The sequence below is a fragment of the Sphaerodactylus townsendi genome, linkage group LG15 (assembly GCF_021028975.2).
Source record: "Sphaerodactylus townsendi isolate TG3544 linkage group LG15, MPM_Stown_v2.3, whole genome shotgun sequence".
Taxonomy (NCBI): Eukaryota; Metazoa; Chordata; class Lepidosauria; order Squamata; family Sphaerodactylidae; genus Sphaerodactylus; species Sphaerodactylus townsendi.
This window is the reverse complement of record NC_059439.1, coordinates 18052074-18071164: the sequence shown is the minus strand read 5'-3', so window position 1 is coordinate 18071164 and position 19091 is coordinate 18052074. Positions and strand designations below refer to the sequence as shown.

Sequence of the window (19091 nt, the reverse complement as noted above, 5' to 3'; positions counted from 1 at the left end):
ATCGAGCCTGTTGAGTGCAAGACAAGAATCTAATTCAGTAATGAAATAAGAGCTCCTCATTTTCCCTTGAGGAAGCTATAATCAGAGTCTCACCAGCGCTGCTCCCATAAACTGACAAATGACTCCTCTTTGCAATTCATGTGTCCTCTTTTTTCCGTCTCTGCCTTTGCGCTGGGGCGGAAACCACCGCATCCTCAAAACCACGCACACGCTGAATTTTGGACAGCGTCGTCGTTCCATTTGGCTGTGCCCATTTTGGCACTCTGCCGCTCCTGATGTCTCAGCAAGATCCACTCGGTTCTTCAGGGATCTGGCATCTGTGCCTCAGCTGATACCTCCACCGCTAAATTATTTCCTCTTTTCTTGAATTCCTAGCAGCTTTTAAGCTCCGCAGGAGGGAGATTTCCGTGGTGGAAGCATTAGGTAGAAATTTTTTTAATTTAAGCTTGTGGAAATAGAAAGAAAGAGTGGAGTTTACATCCCGCTTTTCTCTACCTTAAGGAATCTCAAAGTGGCTTACAAACGCCTTTCCCTTCCTTTCCCCACAACAGACACCTTGTGCGGTGGGTGGGTGTCAGAACCTCCTTAAACCAGACAATTGAAACAGTTGTCGATGAACAATGATTTCTTTATTGCAGGTAAGATAAGTCCAGAACAGTGCCAAGACGTCTCTGGCTGCCCCAGCCAGGACGTATCCAGTGGTGGGATCCAAAAATTTTAATAACAGGTTCCCATGGTGGTGGGATTCAAACTGTGGCGTAGCGCCAATGGGGCTGGGCGGGGCACAACGAAGGCGTGGCCGGGCATTCCGGGGACGGGGCATTCCTGGGCGGGGCTGTGGCAAGGACGCAGCCGCTGCGCTGGTCCTTGGGAGGGAATCGAATGCACGTAGGCGCAGGCTGCCACGCACGCCGGTGCACCTTCTGCTAGACTGCTTCAAGTTCTGCGCACTACTGCTGAGAGGAGGGGCGTAACTAAGGGAAAAATCACGTGGCAAAATCACCAATTAGTAACCCCCTCTCGGCACACACAAATAATTAGTAACCTACTCTCAGGAACATGTGAGAACCTGCTGGATCCCACCTCTGGACGTATCTATTTTAAATAACCAGCGTGCCCATTCCCCCGTCCCCCCACAGTTGAACTACAGACCAAAGTATGTGGCCTTCACTAGCTGAGTGGAGGAGAGATAAGCAGTCAGGAAGCAACCGAAGAATAGTTTCACACAGCAGATTCACACAGACCAGAATTTCCATCCCCCAGTACTCAGGTTACCCCGACAGTGGGGATGAGAGAGTGCTGAGAGAACTGTGACTGAGCCAAAGTCACCCAGAGTCACAAAGTCACAAAGTCACCCAGAGAGTGGAGGAGTGAGGAAACCAACCTAACTGACCACATTAGAGTCCGCTGCTCATGTGGAGGAGAAGGCGATCAAATCCGGTTCTCCAGATTAAAGTCCACTGCTCTTAACCACTACACCACACTGTGATAGTTTTGAAGTGTGCGTATGGGGGGGGGGAGGGCAGTAAACATGTATTGAGGGATACAGAATAGGATACATACAAAATTAAGCAGAGTTTGCCATTCTCTTTGAACATTATAAAGTACATAGGTTAGGTACTGTTGGGAGTAATAATGTTTAGTATGCAAAGGAACTGAGAAGAAGACTCGGCAGGGGACAGGAAAGTCATCAGCTAGATAGGGCTGTAAGTAGTGGTGGGATCCAAACATTTTAGTAACAGGTTCCCTCGCCAGCCCCCCCTCAGCAAAGGGGGCAGAGGCGTACCTAGGCAAACCTGGTAAGACTGGTGAGATAAAAGGTACGAAAGGCTGAGAATCAATGAATTGCAGTACCTGAAAGGGATTAACCCAGTTCAGGGAGTTACATTATTAGTCGCAATTGCTATATTATTATTATTATTATTATTATTATTATTATTATTATTATTATTATTATTATTATTATTATTATTATTATTATTATTAAGATTTTTATACCGCCCTATCCCCGAGGGGCTCCGGGCGGTGTACAACAATAAATATAAAATAACATAAAATGGCTAACTCTTTAAAAGCAGCGATAAAACAGTAAAAGCTAAATCTTATAAAAACAATACAATAAAATACAATAAAAATACCATAATAAATATATATAAGTGCCATCCAGCAGCACCATATTCAAAATCCTCTCCCCAAGAGGAACCTTCACGTTCAAAGGCAGTATGCCTCTCAGGGAGGCAAGGACGTGGAGATGGAAAAGTGGACCCAATTAGTAACCCCCTCTCGGCACATACAAATAATTAGTAACCCACTCTCGGGAACTGGTGAGAACCTGCTGGATCCCACCTCTGTCTGTAAGGGCAGTGACCCCTTCATCTTTTTGGGTTATTCCTTGTCTGTCCTTAGACTGAAGTCCCTTCCGCACATGCAGTCTAATGTACTTTCAATCCACTTTGCAACTGGATTTCACTGTGCGGAATAGCAAAATCCACTTGCAAACAATTGTGGAAGTGGATTGAAAGTGCATCATTCTGCATGTGCGGAAGGGGCCTGATACTCACAGGTCTAATATCCCATTTCTTCTTGGAAGTACCATTCCTGAAGGCTGAGCTGCTGTTGCAAACTTCACAGCTGGTTGCAAAGTCCCTCCGCCACTCCACCGATGCATGCTGAGTCGATGAATGATATTTCCCAGCTGGATGGGCAAGGCCTCCGATCTCTCCCAATCCAGTAATGCAATGAACGGAGCAAGTCCCAAGCAGGCCTCTAAAATTCTGCAACTCCAGCCCACAGCTGGAGCGTATGGAAACTTTTCGGCTGCAGCTGCTGCCACCGCACCATGAAAGTATGCAACACATTTTCCCCTGTATTGATTCTGATTCATTAACATTCGTTCCCCTTTCATCTCAAATGCGACTCACCCTCCCGATTCCAAAGCGCATAAATAATAGGCCATTGATTTGCTCCAGTCGTAGAATTCTTCCCTCTAATCACACTCCTTGAGCCTTCTGTTTGCCAACTTACTAGCATGTTAAAGAGGGGCAAACGTTCCGGGATCAAAGTCTGGACAAAAAAACCTGTCTGTTTTCCACCTGTGCCCCCCCTTCACCATAGAAATAATAGATTTTAGGCAAGTCGCAATCACCCAAAGTCACTGGGGACGTTAAAAACCCAAATGGCAATTCTGAGTGGAGTTTGCCATATGTACTAAGGAAATACGAAAGATCAGGACCAAGATAGCAAGGGTCGCCACTAGATGGTACAAAATGAAATAGAAAAAAAACAGCGGTTTAGATTCAAACTAAAGAAGAAGAAGATTTTGGATTTATATCCCCCCTTTCTCTCCTGTAAGGAGACTCAAAAGGGCTTATTATCTCCTTTCCCTTCCTATCCCCACAACAAACTCCCTGTGAAGTGGGTGGGGCTGAGAGAGTTCCAAAGAACAGTGACCAGCCCCAGGTCACCCAGCTCGCATGTGTTGGAGTGCACAAGCTAATCTGGTTCACCAGGAAAGCCCCACAGCTCAAGTGTTATTCTATGCCAGGGGTAGGGAACCTGCGGCTCAAGAGCCGCATGCGGCTCTTCTGCCCTTGCACTGTGGCTCCATGAGCCGAGCCGCCGGCCCCATCCTTGCCCGCCCTGCTGCGCATCCATGCACTTCTCAGAATGAGCGGAGTAAAAGGTAAAAAAAACCCCTATATATACAGTGTTATCTTTATTTTAAATGTCAAAAATTATTTGCGGCTCCAGGTGTTTTCTTTTCCCGTGGAAAACGGGTCCACATGGCTCTTTGAGTGTTAAAGGTTCCCTACCCCTGTTCTATGCCATTGTACCCCACTGAAATCCCTCCATTTCCCAAACCCCACTCTTTTCAGGTTCCACCCCCCAAAATCTTCAGGTATTTCCCAACATGGCCCTGGCAGCATTGTCCACACATGCCTTTAGAAAGTGCCTTCTTGAACCAGAAGGTGGTCCATCCTTTCTAAATGTCCTAGACTGTACATCGTCACCTGAGTGACACTCACCACAATCTGGGTTTCGTTTTCCGGCAGCGTGTCAATGGCCAGACTTCCCCCGACGAAGTCATGGATGATCTGCGGCTTCTTGTCTCTTGCGGGGGTCTCCCGGGTCGTTCGCTCCCAGGACTGAGGTTTTGGTCCTGTCACCGATGCACGGTCTTGGCGCCAACTTGCTGCGTGAGAAATAAAAATGCAAAATATTTTTCTTATCCAGAAGGAAGCCCCCTAAGACGATCTCCAGCTATCTGTCCGGTCTTTTTTCTCACCCCTTTTTGCAAGGAACTGAGGGCAGAATACATGGTCTCCTGCTCTCTATTTCAGCATCACAACAACCCTGTGGGGTAGGTTATGCTGAGGTGGAATCTGGCTCTAGGGCCCCTTCCGCATATGCAGAATAATGCATTTTCAATCCACTCTCACAATTGTTTGCAGGTGGATTTAGCTATTCCGCACAGTGAAATCCAGCTGCAAAGTGCATTGAAAGTGGATTGAAAGTGGATTATTCTGTATGTGCAGAAGGGGCCTAGGACATCCAGTGAAGTTCATGAAGGAGTAAAGATTTGAATCAATGTTTTTTCCGGTCCTGGTCCAATATTGTACTGCTGTACTTTGCTGGCTCTATGAGCTGTATCCTTTGGTACAGAGGAATTTATCATGTCTGTTATATAGTTTGTTGCAGATTTGAGTGAGGACAGAAAACCTGATTTTCTTCAGAACTTCTAAGGAAGAAGTTTCTGCACCCTTGCTGAGCAGTTTGTTCCAAGGGCCAAATTGTTTTTGTAGCAGGTAGGAAGTTCTTAGTAATGTTTGGTCTCAGGGCCAAATATACGTGACTCTGAAGTTCTACGGTTGGAATGCCCTCTCAGTCAAAAACAAACAGCTGCTGGTGGGGGGAAACTGGATCAGGGCTGTAGGCCTAGGGAAAAGAGAGTGGAGTTTCCCTCTGGGCTAGAATGGTCTCCCAATCTTGCTGTTCAGGACCCCATTGGGGAAAAAAGACAGGCAAAATAAAGGCACCTGTCTTTTTTCCTCTGCTGGGGCTTTAAGCCCCATTGAAAAAAAAGACAGACAAAATAAAGGCACCTGTCTTTTTTCCTCTGCTGGAGCTTTAAGCCCCATTGAGAAAAAAGACAGGCATAATAAGGGCACCTGTCTTTTTTCCTCTGCTGGGGCTTTAAGCCCTATTGAAGAAGAAGAAGAAGAAGAAGAAGAAGAAGAAGAAGAAGAAGAAGAGGAGGAGGAGGAGGAGGAGGAGGAGGAGGAGGAGGAGGAGGAGGAGGAGTTTGGATTTATATCCCCCTTTTCTCTATTGTAAGCTCAAAGGGGCTTACAATATCCTTGCCCTTCCCCACTCACAACAAACACTCTATGAGGTGGGTGGGGCTGAGAGAGCTCCGAAAAGCTGTGAGTAGCCCAAGGTCACCCAGCTGGTGTTGTGTGGGAGTGCACAGGCCAATCTGAATTCCCTAGATAAGCCTCCACACCTCAAGTGGCAGAGCGGGGAATCAAACCCGGTTCCTCCAGATTAGAATGCACCTATCTTTTTTCTCTACTGGAGGTTTAAGCAACCAGAGAAACCATGCGGGAGGGAAGAGTTAAATCTTCCCTTCCCCATGGACGTGGGCCAGGTTGTGCTTCTTCACCAACTGCTTATTTGGGCCAACTATGTTGTTTGGATTTCTATTGGTGGGACTCCAGCATCACATGCAGCTTGGTACTCTGTTGCCTCCTGGGAGTTTGAACCTAATTGCTTCCTTTCTTGATCTTGGACAAAGTACAAGCACGAAGGAGACGACAAACACTAGAGGAAGATTTAGCATTTCAGTTCAGAACTGGATGATACAAATTTAGGTTATCATAATGAGGCTGAAACTAACTTGCAGCACAATTCTCAAAAGCCATTTGCTCTCAGGTAAGTCCTATTGAGTTTAACGAGAAAAGTATGTTCTACCAGGATGGAGCCAGCCAGCTTTTTCACTCTGGCCCCTTCTGCACATGCAGAATAATGCACTTTCAATCCACTTTGTAGCTGGATTTTACTGTGCGGAATTGCAAAATCCACTTGCAAACAATTGTGGAAGTGGATTGAAAGTGCATTTTTCTGCATGTGCGGAAGGGGCCTCTGTCTCACCCAGTTCCCCTCCCTATTATCATCCCCAACCCACTTGGCTTTTGTTCAAACAGACCCTAAAATCGCTAGATCTGCCTTTTGGGGGGTGGTCAAAAAGGACCTTTCCTTGTTTTCTCACCATCAGAAATGTCGGTCTGATCCAACTCACTGAGTTCACTCCGATTTTCTCCCAACTGTGTTTAGGATTGCAGCCTTCAACTTGAAAGCAAGGGGGAAGAAAAGTAAAGGGTAAAAACTACATCTGTGTTGAGAAAAAACCTGGGGGGTTCTATTAAGCCAGCGTGGTGTAGTAGTTGAGAGCAGGCGGATTCTAATCTAGAGAACTGGGTTTGATTCCCCATTCTGCCACTTGAGCTGTGAAGACTTATCTGGTGAACCAGATTAGCTTGTGCACTCCAACACCTGCCAGCTGGGTGACATTGGGCAAGTCACAGCTCTTTGGAGTTCTCTCAGCCCCACCCAGCTCACAGGGTGTTTGTTGTGGGGGGAGGGGGAGGGAAAGGAGATTGTAAACTCCTTTGAGTCTCCCTACAGAAGAGAAAGGGGGATATAAATCCAAACTACTCTTCTTCTCCTCCTCCTCTTCCTCCTTCTAAATGCCGTGGAAATCAAAATTAGAATTTCCCCTTTATTTAATCTGTTTTTCTTATACATTCCTGGGATTTTGTGTTGATTGTATGGCATAGTTTATTCTATTTGGGGGGAAAAACATTATGAGCTAATGATTTCCTAAAACCTATAATTGCAAGTCAATGGTCTTTTTAAAGGATTATGAGATTGTAAACCTGCAGAAAGCCAAAGGTTGCTTCACACTTCAATAGCAGTCAATGGCTCATTATGCACAAGGTGTCTGCCACACTGCAGGGGCAAATGTCCATCGGGGCATGATTTCTTATATGGACGTATTTCATGTGTGTTCACATGTAAAGAAACCATAAGCTTGGATCCAGTAGTATGCAAGCAGAAATCTAACTAGATGGGGAGCAGTTCTGTTTGCACAAGATCTTGTACAGCATTAACTGCTTTCTTCCTTACATCTTGTGGCGCTCAGAAATTGCTTCCACTGTGTCTTATGCAAGTGCAAATTGCTTGAGATGTGCTACATTTAACAGTGCAAAGGGCTATTTGTTTGTTTGTTTTGCATGAGGAGTCTAATACATGCAGAAATCTCCTAGTGATGCCAACCATAGTACAGTAGTTGTGGTGGGTTTTCCGGGCTGTGTGGTCGTGGTCTGGTGGATCTTAATGTTTCGCCTGCGTCTGTGGCTGGCATCTTCAGAGGTGTATCACAGAGGGAAGTCTGTTACACTTGTACTGGAAGAACTGAATTACTGGGAGAACTGCATCCTTGATGCCCAATAATTCCAGAAAGATGTATTGTCGAAGGCTTTCACAGCCAGAATCACTGGGGTGCTATGTGGTTTCCGGGCTGTAGGGCCGTGTTCTAGCAGCATTCTCCCCTGACGTTTCGCCTGCATCTAAAGATCCTCAGAAGATGCCAGCCAAATGGAGGATAGGAGGGTAGATAAAAAATATAGCTATATGTATAAAATAATGATCAAAGCAGCACATGCAACAATAGCTTTAGGCTGGAAAGAAAAGAAAAAATGGACAATCCAGAAATGGTTGGAATATATCTAGGAACAAGTGACACTGGGCATTTTCGAAATAATAACAAAGAATAAACTGTGGCAAGATAAACAGAGAGAAATCTTGAAGATATGGACCATATATACGGACTGGATGAAAGAAGCTGGAGTCAATGAGGAGAAATGGGAGAAGAGATTACAAAGAATGAACACTGCTGTTTGATAAAACTATGAAAAAATATAGGGGGGGAGGGGAAAAAGGGGAAAAATGTATTGTTTGAAAACGAATGAAGAAAAGCATTAATGTAAAATGTAATATTCAAATGATACAATAAAAATTATTTTTAAAAAGTGAAGATGCCAGCCACAGATGCAGACGAAACATCAGGAGAGAATGCTGCTAGAACACGGCCATACAGCCCGGAAACCACACAGCACCCCAATTCCAGAAAGAACTGCTTTGTTTCACTGTGCACAAGCAACTTACAAACACTCTAGTTTTCTTCTTACATTAGAGCTGCGTTGTTCACTGTGCATAAGCTAATTCTAGCTACTCTAGTCTTCTTCTTACATGAGCATTGTACCCCAGCCCCAAAATCTCATTTCTCATTTTAACCTTTAATGGCATATAAATTATTAGTATGCTTCCATTTAAAAGAGAAAACTTTTAAAACAGTTAAATACGGGTGTTTAAAATGCTTTCCAAGAATTTAGCCACTGCCACGATGATCGATGGATTACAGTCACTTAGCAGAAAACGAGTGGTCTGGAACTTGGAGTGCTCAAGTCTTGGAAGCAACAAAGGGTGAATTAAAATCATGCGCAGGTTACTGTGAAGACAGCATTCCAGAAGAATATGAGTTATGGTTTCTATAGAGCCACATCCACAACGGCATAGTCTCTGAATGCCCCCCAAATCCTCAAATGCTGCAGCAGACTGTATGTATGTAGGTATTTATTTGTTATTTATTTTATTTTATTGGATTTATATCCCACACTACCCCTGAAGGGCTCAGGGCGGGTTACAACCCAAACACATTCAATAAGCTTTCAAATATAATCCCAATATACATAATTCAAACCTATTAAGCAGAATATTAAAACAACGCTAGACTAATAATTAAAACCGATTGTATAAATAAGTCCTTCCCGCCTTTTCCACCTTATCCACCTTTTCCCTCTACTCCTCCTGGAGATTGAAAGATATACACCAGCATGTTCAAGGATTTCTACAGGCTTATGTGGGGAACCAAATATTTTGGCACTGGAACCATGGCCCCAGAAAGAAGATTAAATTTAGCAAAGAAGCCTCAAGTTCAAAACAATTGCAGGCTGCCAAAGACACCTTGACTGACTTCAGCAATTTTCCCCCAGGGTCCCTCTTGGCTCACAAACAGAAGTTTTACACGCACTTGTAAAACGATTTATAAAATCTGAGTCAATTGGAGACGAAAGTTTTGTTCTGCCTTATTGTGGTGCTCTGGGCAATTCTCTCTTCATTTCAGTCCCTGTGACGTGGAAATACTCCAGAAAACGACTGTGCTTTGCAGTCAGGAAGGTGCTCCGTCCTCTAGTATGGGGAAGAGCTGTGGGTCAGCGACAGAGCAACTGTTTGGCATGCCAAAGGTCCCAAATTCAAGCCCCAGTATCTCCTGTTAAAAAGGTAAGGTTCCGCACATGCAGAATAATGCACTTTCAATCCACTTTCAATGCAATGTATTGTCAAAGGCTTTCACAGCCAGATTTAACTGCTTGTGGTGGGTTTTCTGGGGTGTGGTTGGTGGATCTTGTTCCTAATGTTTCGCCTGCATCTGTGGCTGGCATCTTCAGAGGTGTATCACACAGGGAAGTCTGTTACACACTGTGTCCAGTGAGAAGGGAATGTTTTAGTGGGGTATAAATGGTCATGTCCCCAGATGGGGAATCAATCAGTAAGTGTTTGGGTGGAACTTGCTATGCAAAGATGTGGTTGATGGTATAGTATTGCAGGTGGGGTTTTTCAGTCCAAGGAGTGATTCACATTTGCATTCCCTCTAGGGCATGATTCACATTTGCATTTTCAATGCACTTTGCAGCTGAATTTTACTGTGCAGAATAGCAAAATTCACTTGCAAACAGTTGTGAAAGTGGATTGGAAGTGCATGATTCTGCATGTGCAGAAGGGGCCTAACTGAGGCTTGCTGAGACTGGGGGAATGGTAAGGTAAATCCAGCTAACTTTTCCACTCTAAACTCCTCTCTTCACTACATCCCACAGTTTGTCCAAGCAGACTTCATGATCCCCCCCGCAAAGCCTTTTTTGGTGGTCGAAGGGCACCCATTCTTCTCCCTTTTTCCATCAGTGGAAAAGCTGGTTGGATCCAGCCCATTATATAAATGATAATTGGTACTTGTAATGTGCCCTGTCTACTAAAATGCAACCATGCTGATGATTCATAACAAAACAATAATTTACCAGATGTGGATCTTGGCATGGAATTTTTTTAATAGTTCTTTATTGACATGAAATATACATCAACAGTACTAAATATGCGCTTGTTTTCAGAGCCACGGCTCTTTTCCTTGGCACAAAATAATAACAGAGGCAATAAGTGCCAATGAACAAGTGCAGATGGAGCTTGATGAATCAGACCCTTGATTCAGCAGGGTATTGCCCAAAAATTGCCTTTCCCCCTTCCGCCCTCCTAGGCCTGGGTCTAGAAAAGGCCCATGCGCTAGTTAAACAAAGAATCCACCACACAGAGGCCCTTTCCGCACGGGCCATGAACAGCGCCCTGGGGATGGCAAAAACACTGTCCCCAGGGAGCTGTTCGCACGGGGGGCGCAGCTGCTGTGCAGCCGCGCCACCCTCGCGCCTCCCGAGCGGTGCAAAGCCACCGTTTTCCGACCTCGCTTCCTGAGCGAGGTTTACGGAAAACGGCGGCTTCCAGCCGCTGCCGTGTGACTGGCAGCGGCTCGAAGGCACCATCCCTCCCCCGTGACCGGTCGAACTACCGTCTCTGCTGCTGTCTGGCACGTCACCGAGGCCTGGGGGCACGCCCCCCCTGCCCTGCGACGACGGAGCGGTTGCACAGGGCAGGGGGGCGTGTCCCCAGGCCTTGGCGATGCGCCAGACGGCCGCAGAGACTGTAGGTCGACCGGGCGACACAGCTCCACGGCGCTGTCTTCCTGGTAGTTTCCTGGTAGTTTCGTGCGAACGGTCCCAGGGGGGTTGGGTTGGCGTTGTGTACACCGACCCAACCCCCATCGTGGCCGTGCGGAAACGGCCAGAGAGACAATCTAATCTAAGACGTGCACCAAGCTATTTGTTACCTTAAATATCGGGTGACCTGTGTTCCCTATCTATATATTTTTTTAAAATAAAAACCAAAGGAGGATGCTAACATTTGCTAGAAGCAACACCCTGCCCTCTGTGGTTTTGGAAGGCAACTATAAGACAGTTCCTTGCAACCAGAGGCTGTGTGCCTGCTCCTTAAATGAAGTGAATACTTTACAGCATAAATTCCTAAAATGTCCTATATATAGTAAGTTTAAAGATGAAAGATTAGGATCTATATTGGCTGGCTGGGCAGAAAAAGATAACAAATGGAGAATGGACCATTTACCTCTGGGTAAGGACCAGCAGGTCTCTAGATCCGTAGCACAGTTTTGCCTTTTAGTAAACAAATTTAGAAAATCAGGAAGATAGGAGGATAGAGGACTTCCTATGCTATTCAGGGCTATGATATTGACTACTCTTTTTATTTGAGTGTACTTAAAAGTTGCTGGAATTTTCTATTTCAGTGTTTTACTATTGTTGTTTTATGCTGGTTGTTGACTGCAAATAAACATTCATTCATTCATTCCCAAGTATGGGAGCAGCAGTGGGCTAGCGGTTAAAAGCAGGTGCACTGTAATCTGGAGAACCGGGTTTGATTCCCTGCTTTGCCAACTGAGCTGTGGAGGCTTATCTGGGGAGCAAGATTAGCCTGTGCCACGCCAACTGGGTAACCTTGGGCTAGTCACGCCAACTGAGTAACCTCGGGACCGCATGACCCCATATGTCTCGGTTCGACCTCTGCGTTCGGCAGAGACCAACCTACTGGAGATCCCTGGCCCCTCAATGATGCGGCTGGCCTCCACTCGGGCCAGGGCCTTTACGACTCTGGCCCCTGCCTGGTGGAACACTCCTCCAGCTGTCTGGGCCCTGCGGGACCTTGGCGATTTCTGCAGGGCCTGTAAGACTGAGTTGTTCCGCCGGGCCTTTGGAGAGACAAGCCGCTGAATGTGCCCCCCCCCCATTCCATGGGTTCTCAATATCACCGAGACACCCTATTTCATGGGTTCTCAATATCATCGAGACCCACCCACCCCCTTTTTAGGAGGATTAAGCTGAGTTTAAGTTAAATAAGGTATTTTGTGAGATGCCTTCCCTAGGAAGTAACCACTGCTTTTAATTGTATCTATGATGGTTTTATGTTGTACACCGCCCAGAGCCCTTCCAGGATGGGGCGGTATATTAAACAAACAAACAAACAAACAAACAAACAAACAAACAAACAAACAAACAAACAAACAACAACAACAACAACAACAACAACAACAACAACAACAACAACAACAATAATAATAATAATAATAATAATAATAATAATAATAATAATAATAATAATAATAATAGTCACAGCTCTTCAGGGCTCTCTCAGCCCCACTCACCTCGCAGGGTATTTATTGTGCGGGGGGGGAGGGAGGAGCTTGTAAGCCACCTTGAGTCTCCTTACAGGAGAGAAAGGGGAGATATAAATCCAAACTCCTACCCCTCCTTCACAATTACAAATAAGCTTTTATACTGTATAACATCTAAACAGGCTTATTACAAAGAAACTTAAACCAAATAGTCCCATTTTTTTTGCCTGCCAAAGCCCGTTACCCAAAGGGAATTGCAGCGCAAAGCTGTGAAACACAGAAGCACCAATTTGTCAACGCACTGGGAATAAACAAGGAAAAACAGAAAATGCTGGCCAGGAATGGTTTCATGGGGGTGAATGCGAGCAAATGGGGGATTGACAACATTGGTCAAATATTTTACAAGTGTTTGGGGAGTCTTGTGTTGAAACGGTGCCTGTCAAGATATCAGCTCTTTCCTGGTTCTTGCCATGAGATTGAGGGATGTACTAAAACTAAGGACAGCAATTGCCCACAGAGAATTCATGCCCATATGAAATAGTGGAAACCATGATTGCCCGCAGAAAATAATGGAAAGCATGCTTGCCTGTAGGGAATAATGGAAGACATGCTTGCCCACAGAGAATAATGGAAAGTACGCGTGCCCATAGATCTGCCATTGATTCCCACAGTTCAAAGATAACTGACTGTGTAATTCTTTCAAAAAGTAAACATTGCACTCGACTTGACAATCAGCCAGTCCACACACACCGATCTCTAATAGCTGCAGGAAATCCGACATCCGACTGGAAAGCAACCAACCATTCTTTGCCTTCTTCTGTCCCCTAGATGAGAGGTTCTAGAGAGGAAGCAAGATCTTATTCTCCTATGTTGGGGTGGGTTTTCCGGGCTGCGTGGCTGTGGTCTGGTGGATCTTGTTCCTAACATTTCGCCTGCATCTGTGGCTGGCATCTTCAGAGGTGAATGACAGAGGGAAGCCTGTTACCAACGGTGTCCTAACGTATACTCGTTAGGCACAAGATCCACCAGACCATGGCCACACAACCCAGAAAACCCACCACAACCAGTTGAATCTGGCCGTGAAAGCCTTCAACAATACGTTATTGTTTTGGAAGCAGCAGTGGGCTAGTGGTTAAGAGCAGGTGCATTCTAATCTGGAGGAACCAGGTTTGATTCCCAGCTCTGCCACCTGAGCTGTGGAGGCTTATCTGGGGAATTCAGATTAGCCTGTGCACTCCCACACACGCCAGCTGGGTGACCTTGGGCTAGTCACAGCTTTTCGGGAGCTCTCTCAGCCCCACCCACCTCACAGGGTGTTTGTTGTGAGGGGGGAAGGGCAAGGAGATTGTAAGCCCCTTTGAGTCTCCTATAGGAGAGAAAGGGGGGATATAAATCCAAACTCTTCTTCTCTTCTATGTTCATAGGCTGCTCCGGGAGGATAGGGTTGAACTATGTGGGTTGGATCCAGCCAGCTTTTCCCCCAGCTCAATCTCATCTGATTATCCTCCTTATTAGTTAGAGTGTTAGAGTGCTGTGCTAGGATCGGGAAGCCCCAGGTTTGAATCCTCACTCTGCCTTGGGACAGTCACACAATCTCAGCCTGCCCTACATCACAAGATTTGTTGTGAACAATGTACACTGCTTTGGGTCTCCCCTGGCGAGAAAAGCAAAGTACAGTGGAAAGAAATAAATATATACAGACCCCCCATCCAACGTAATTGTTGCTGTTGCATTAGCCAAGGGTTCTGATTGCCAGCATTGCCTTTTTGGGTGGTCACAAAGGACTCTTCCTCCTTTTTCCATGAGCCAGAAAAAGCAAGTTGGATCCAATCCCACAGCCGTATCGCGTGCTCTGGCTCTCCTCTAGCCTTTTTGTTGGGTAAGAGGGGACTGGAACACATCATGAGCAATAGTGGGAAAAAAACCATAAATGAGAGACCACCAGGGGAAGTCAAAAATAGCCATGGAGACAGCCAAAACAAGAGGGTTGTGTGATGCTGCAATCTATCCTATTTGGCGCATGCAGATCAGCAGTCCCAACAATGAGCATTGTCTCCTTACACAACGCTTCCAGTTCGTTGGAGGAAATGTGTGAGTTAACACCCACCTCCGTTGCTGAGAAGGACACGAGCCAAGTGAACTTAGATATGCTAGAACAGTGGTTCTCAACCTGTGGGTCGGGACCCCTTTGGGGGGTCGAGCGACCCTTTCACAGGGGTCGCCTAAGACTCTCTGCATCAGTGTTCTCCAGTAGTAGTATGTCTTTTCTACTTATTTATTGTTTCCTTCATGACTGGAACAACAATTTAATGTGAACTGAATTAAAAATATATTGGTCCCATAGGAAGTTTAGATGGTTACTGAAATGTATTACTGTATGCTTCTTAATTGTTGCTTTTGTAGATTATTTTATTGTCATAAGTGGAGTATATGATATTTTTGAATGGTGTTAGCTGCTCTGAGCCTGGCCTCTGAGCTGGGAAAGGGCGGGAATGTCAAATCAAATCAAATAAACAGATCACTTATGGTGAGATCGCAGAGGCTCCTCCAATCTCACCCAAAGGCAGTGGGCCTAGCCTTAATGGAAATGAGTTGGGGTCACAATGGTTGAGTCTACAACAGTGGTTCTCAACCTGGGGGTCGGGACCCCTTTGGGGGCCGAACGACCCTTTCACAGGGGTCGCCTAAGACTCTCTGCATCAGTGTTCTCCATCTGTAAAATGGATAAATGTTAGGATTGGGGGTCACTACAACATGAGGAGCTGTATTAAAGGGTCGCGGCATTGGAAGGTTGAGAACCACTGGGCTAGAAGCACTAAGGCCCCTTCCGCACATGCAGAATAATGCATTTTCAATCCACTTTGCAGCTGTGCGGACTAGCAAAATTCACTTGCAAGCAATTGTGAAAGTGGATTGAAAGTGCATTATTCTGCATGTGTGGAAGGAGAGAGTGCTGGGCTCTGCATGTTCTTTGATGTCAGTAGTAGCTATTTTTATTTTATTTATAGCCCGTACTTTCCCCACCAAGTAGGAACAGCTTCCAACAATAATACATTATAGTATAAACATATCCCATAAGTTAAAACACAGAATTTAAAACTATGAATAACAATTAGCTTAAAAGATGGCACTCTAAATGACAAACCTGTAACATATATAAAATGAACCATTTGCTTTCCATGGTGGGTCGGCCCATAATGATGGTGAACAGGTGAACAACCACAACCCAGGAATCACAGGTTCTCCCCAAGGAGGTGGGACCGGAAGAAAAAACCAAAGGGGGGAAAAAGGAAGTAAAAAGGCAAAAAAGAGGGAAAGGAAGGAAAGTGGAGAGAAAGAAGGGAGGAGAAGGAAGAAAATGATGATGATGATGATGAGGAGGAGGTCTGGATTTATATTCCACCTTTCTCTCCTGTAAGGAGACTCAAGGTGGCTTACAAGCTCCCTTCCCTTCCTCTCCCCACAACAAACATCCTGTGAGGTAGGTGGGGCTGAGAAAGTTCCAAAGAACTGTGACTAACCCAAGGTCACCCGGCAGGAACATAGAAAAGCATGAACACATCTGGTTCACCAGATGAGCCTCCGCTGCTCAGGTGGAAGAGTGGGGAATCAAACCCAGTTCTCCAGATTAGAATCCACCTGTTGTTAACCACTACACCACGCTGGCTCTCAGGGGAAAGAGGGAAAGAAGGGAGGGGAAGGAGGCCAACCGATCGACTGAACCGTTGCTGCCTCAGCCATCGGCATGGTGGAACATCTCTGTCTTACAGGCCCTGTGGAACTGAGCTAAATCTCACAGACCCCGGATCCCATTCGTCCGTGTTCCTCCAGGGCAGAGGTGGGATCCAGCAGGTTCTCACAGGTTCCCGAGAGTAGGTTACTAATTTTTTGTGTGTGCCGAGAGGGGGTTACTAATTGGTGATTTTGCCACGTGATTTTTGCCTTAGTTACGCCCCTCCTCTCAGCAGTAGCGCGCAGAACTTGAAGCAGTCTAGCAGGAGGTACACCGGCGTGCGTGGCAGCCTGCGCCTGCATGCATTCGTTTCCCACCCAAGGACCGGCACAGCGGCTGCGTCCTTGCCACAGCCCCACCCAGGAATGCCCTGCCCCCAGAATGCCCGGCCATGCCCCCGTCGTGCCCCACCCAGCCCCAGTGGCACTAGGCCACAGTTTGAGTCCCACCACCATGGGAACCTGATCCTAACATTTTTGGATCCCACCACTGCTCCAGGGCATCCAGTCTGGAGAAAAAAGATATTCTGCCTTTTAAATAAAGGTTTAACAGACTGTTATTTAATAGGTGGATGTTGTTTACTTCCAGGTCATGAAAAGCTTCTAGTGCTCAACCCCGCACATTAAACCTCTGCTAACAGGAGAAGACATTTTTTCTGTAGGCCTGTTAGGATCATCACTAGTGACCAAGGTAAATGTCCAGTTTGTCCAGAAAGCCACGGTTGGGCTCACTTAAAACTCACGTGTGTCACTTGACATTTCTACCAAATGGATTCCTACCTCTGATCTGAATCAGAAATGAATTGTTTGTAATTAACGTTCGTCAGAGGCCAATTTGCTGGTGGTCCCTATCCCCTCGATGATGCGGCTGGCCTTTACCCAGGCCAGGGCCTTTACGGCTCTGGCCCCTGCCTGGTGGAACACTCTACCACCAGCTATCTGGGCCCTGCGGGATCTTGGAGAGTTCCGCAGGGCCTGTAAGACCGAATTGTTCCCCCGGGCGTTTGGAGGGGCCGGCCGCTGACGCACCCCCCCCTTCCCCCTCCCTTTCCTTTACACTCTGGGTTCTCCGCTCCTCTGTCTTATTTTCCAGGGTGGCTCTATGAAGTTTATGTTTAACGTTGGACGCCAATGTAACGTTGTTAATTGCTGTTTTAATGGGGTTTTATTGTAATTGTTTTATTGTTTTGTTCACCGCCAGAGCCCTTCGGGGGAGGGGCGGTATATAAGACCAATTATAAATAAATAAATAAAATTTGCTTGCCCTAACCTGCCACTAACCCCTGAACATTGGAAATGTCTTATCCACCATACATGTTATTCTGAGCTGCCTTAGAGAAACCAGAGATACTTATAAAAAGTTACCATGGCATATATTCATTCTAGCCCGGCTTCCTCTACGAGACTGCATTTAGCCTGTGGCTTGTGGGAGGGGCCTGGGAATCCAGATGTTTTGAACAGATGTAAAGGAGAAATGATTTATGTGGTGGTGACAAAAATGGGACTCACGCACTTGCTTTATTGTGGGAGGAAGAATAGGCTGTGGTGGTAGAAGGGAAATCAATAGCTACAAATCTAAATTTCGGCAACACTGCTAGCCCTACAAAAATAGCCAAAATGAGTCAACTGGGCTTCGTTTGGTCAATCTATGTTCAGAGCGTTAGAAGTACCAACTAGTGAGTTACACAAAACTCTTTAACAATAAGTCCAGCTTAATATGAGTTTGAGAATAAAGGAACAGGTTTATGTTAACTGAATTACATATGTTGCCTTCTGCAGCCACGTTCCCCACACGCTTTACTCCAAATGCCATACAGCTTATTCCATTCGAGCAAGGGCTGACTGAAAACCATAGACCTTGTGCAAATAGAAGGAGTACTGGCAAAGAAAGTGAACTTGGTGTGACAGAGTGATTCAGACTGCGGTTCCAGCTTCCAGGTCAAAGGACCTGGCCTCACAGGGGCATCCAGTGACCCAGTGACAACCCTGCTCTCAAAAGTTACACAAATACACCTGGAGAAGACTTCTGATGTTACATTATTGAGTCGCAGCATGGCGGTGCTATCAAGATGTACCTGATTTATGGGGACCTGTACAGAGGCGGGATCCAGCCGGTCCTCACCAGTTCCCGAGAGTGGGTTACTAATTATTTGTGTGTGCCGAGAGGGGGTTACTAATTGGGTCTGCTTTTCCGTTAGAAATTCCATTAGGTCCAAAAATCATAAAGTCCTGTTGTTTGCTATGTGGCTGGTTAGCGAAGGTAGAAAACGGGATAATTCTCCCTGTTAGGCTGTTGTAAAAACATGTTTTAGAAATATGGTAAAGTTCCTTGTTTAAGGAAAGTATCCTTCTTTTGATTTCTAGAAACACAATTAAGTATTTGAAAGTATTAAGTATTTGACAGGCAGTCCATTAGAGGAGAAGTAGTTGTTTCTGTTGGCAGTAGACAATAGGACTTGCTATAATGAGTTTAAATTATGGACAGAAAGATACCAGCTGGAAATTAGGAACTTTTTTTACAGTAAGAGTTTTTTATAGTAACAGAGAAATTATTAATGCCCCGCCCCCGGAATGCCCGGCCACGGCCCCGTCGTGCCCCGCCCAGCCCCATTGGCGCTACGCCACTGTTTAAATCCTACCACCATGGGAACCTGTTACTAAAATTTTTGGATCCCACCACTGGACCTGTAGGGGTTTCGTGGCAAGAGGCCAGCAGAGGTAGTTTGCCATTGCCTGCCTCTGCATAGCCACCTTGGACTTCCTTGGTGGTCTCCCATCCAAATCAGCCAGGGCTGGCCCTGCTTAGATGCCAAGATCTCGAGAACTTGACCTAGCTTGGAACAACTAGGTCTATGCAATGCCAAAGCCTGTCTCCAGAACTTTAAACAGAAGAAGAAGTAGAAGAAGAAGTAGAAGAAGAGGAGGAGGAGGAGGTTTGGATTTATACTCCACCTTT

The 19091-nt window shown here is 45.9% G+C and overlaps 1 protein-coding gene across 1 annotated transcript in view; it reads right to left on the bottom strand.

Moving 5' to 3' along the window:
• The window catches only part of PLXDC1 (plexin domain containing 1), an 88612-nt gene that overhangs the window by 51264 nt on the left and 18257 nt on the right, over positions 1-19091 (bottom strand). Inside the window, exon 2 of the mRNA XM_048517595.1 lies at positions 4026-4192. Within this exon, the coding sequence (XP_048373552.1) occupies positions 4026-4192 (167 nt within the window). The remainder of the gene's footprint in view (positions 1-4025; positions 4193-19091) is intronic.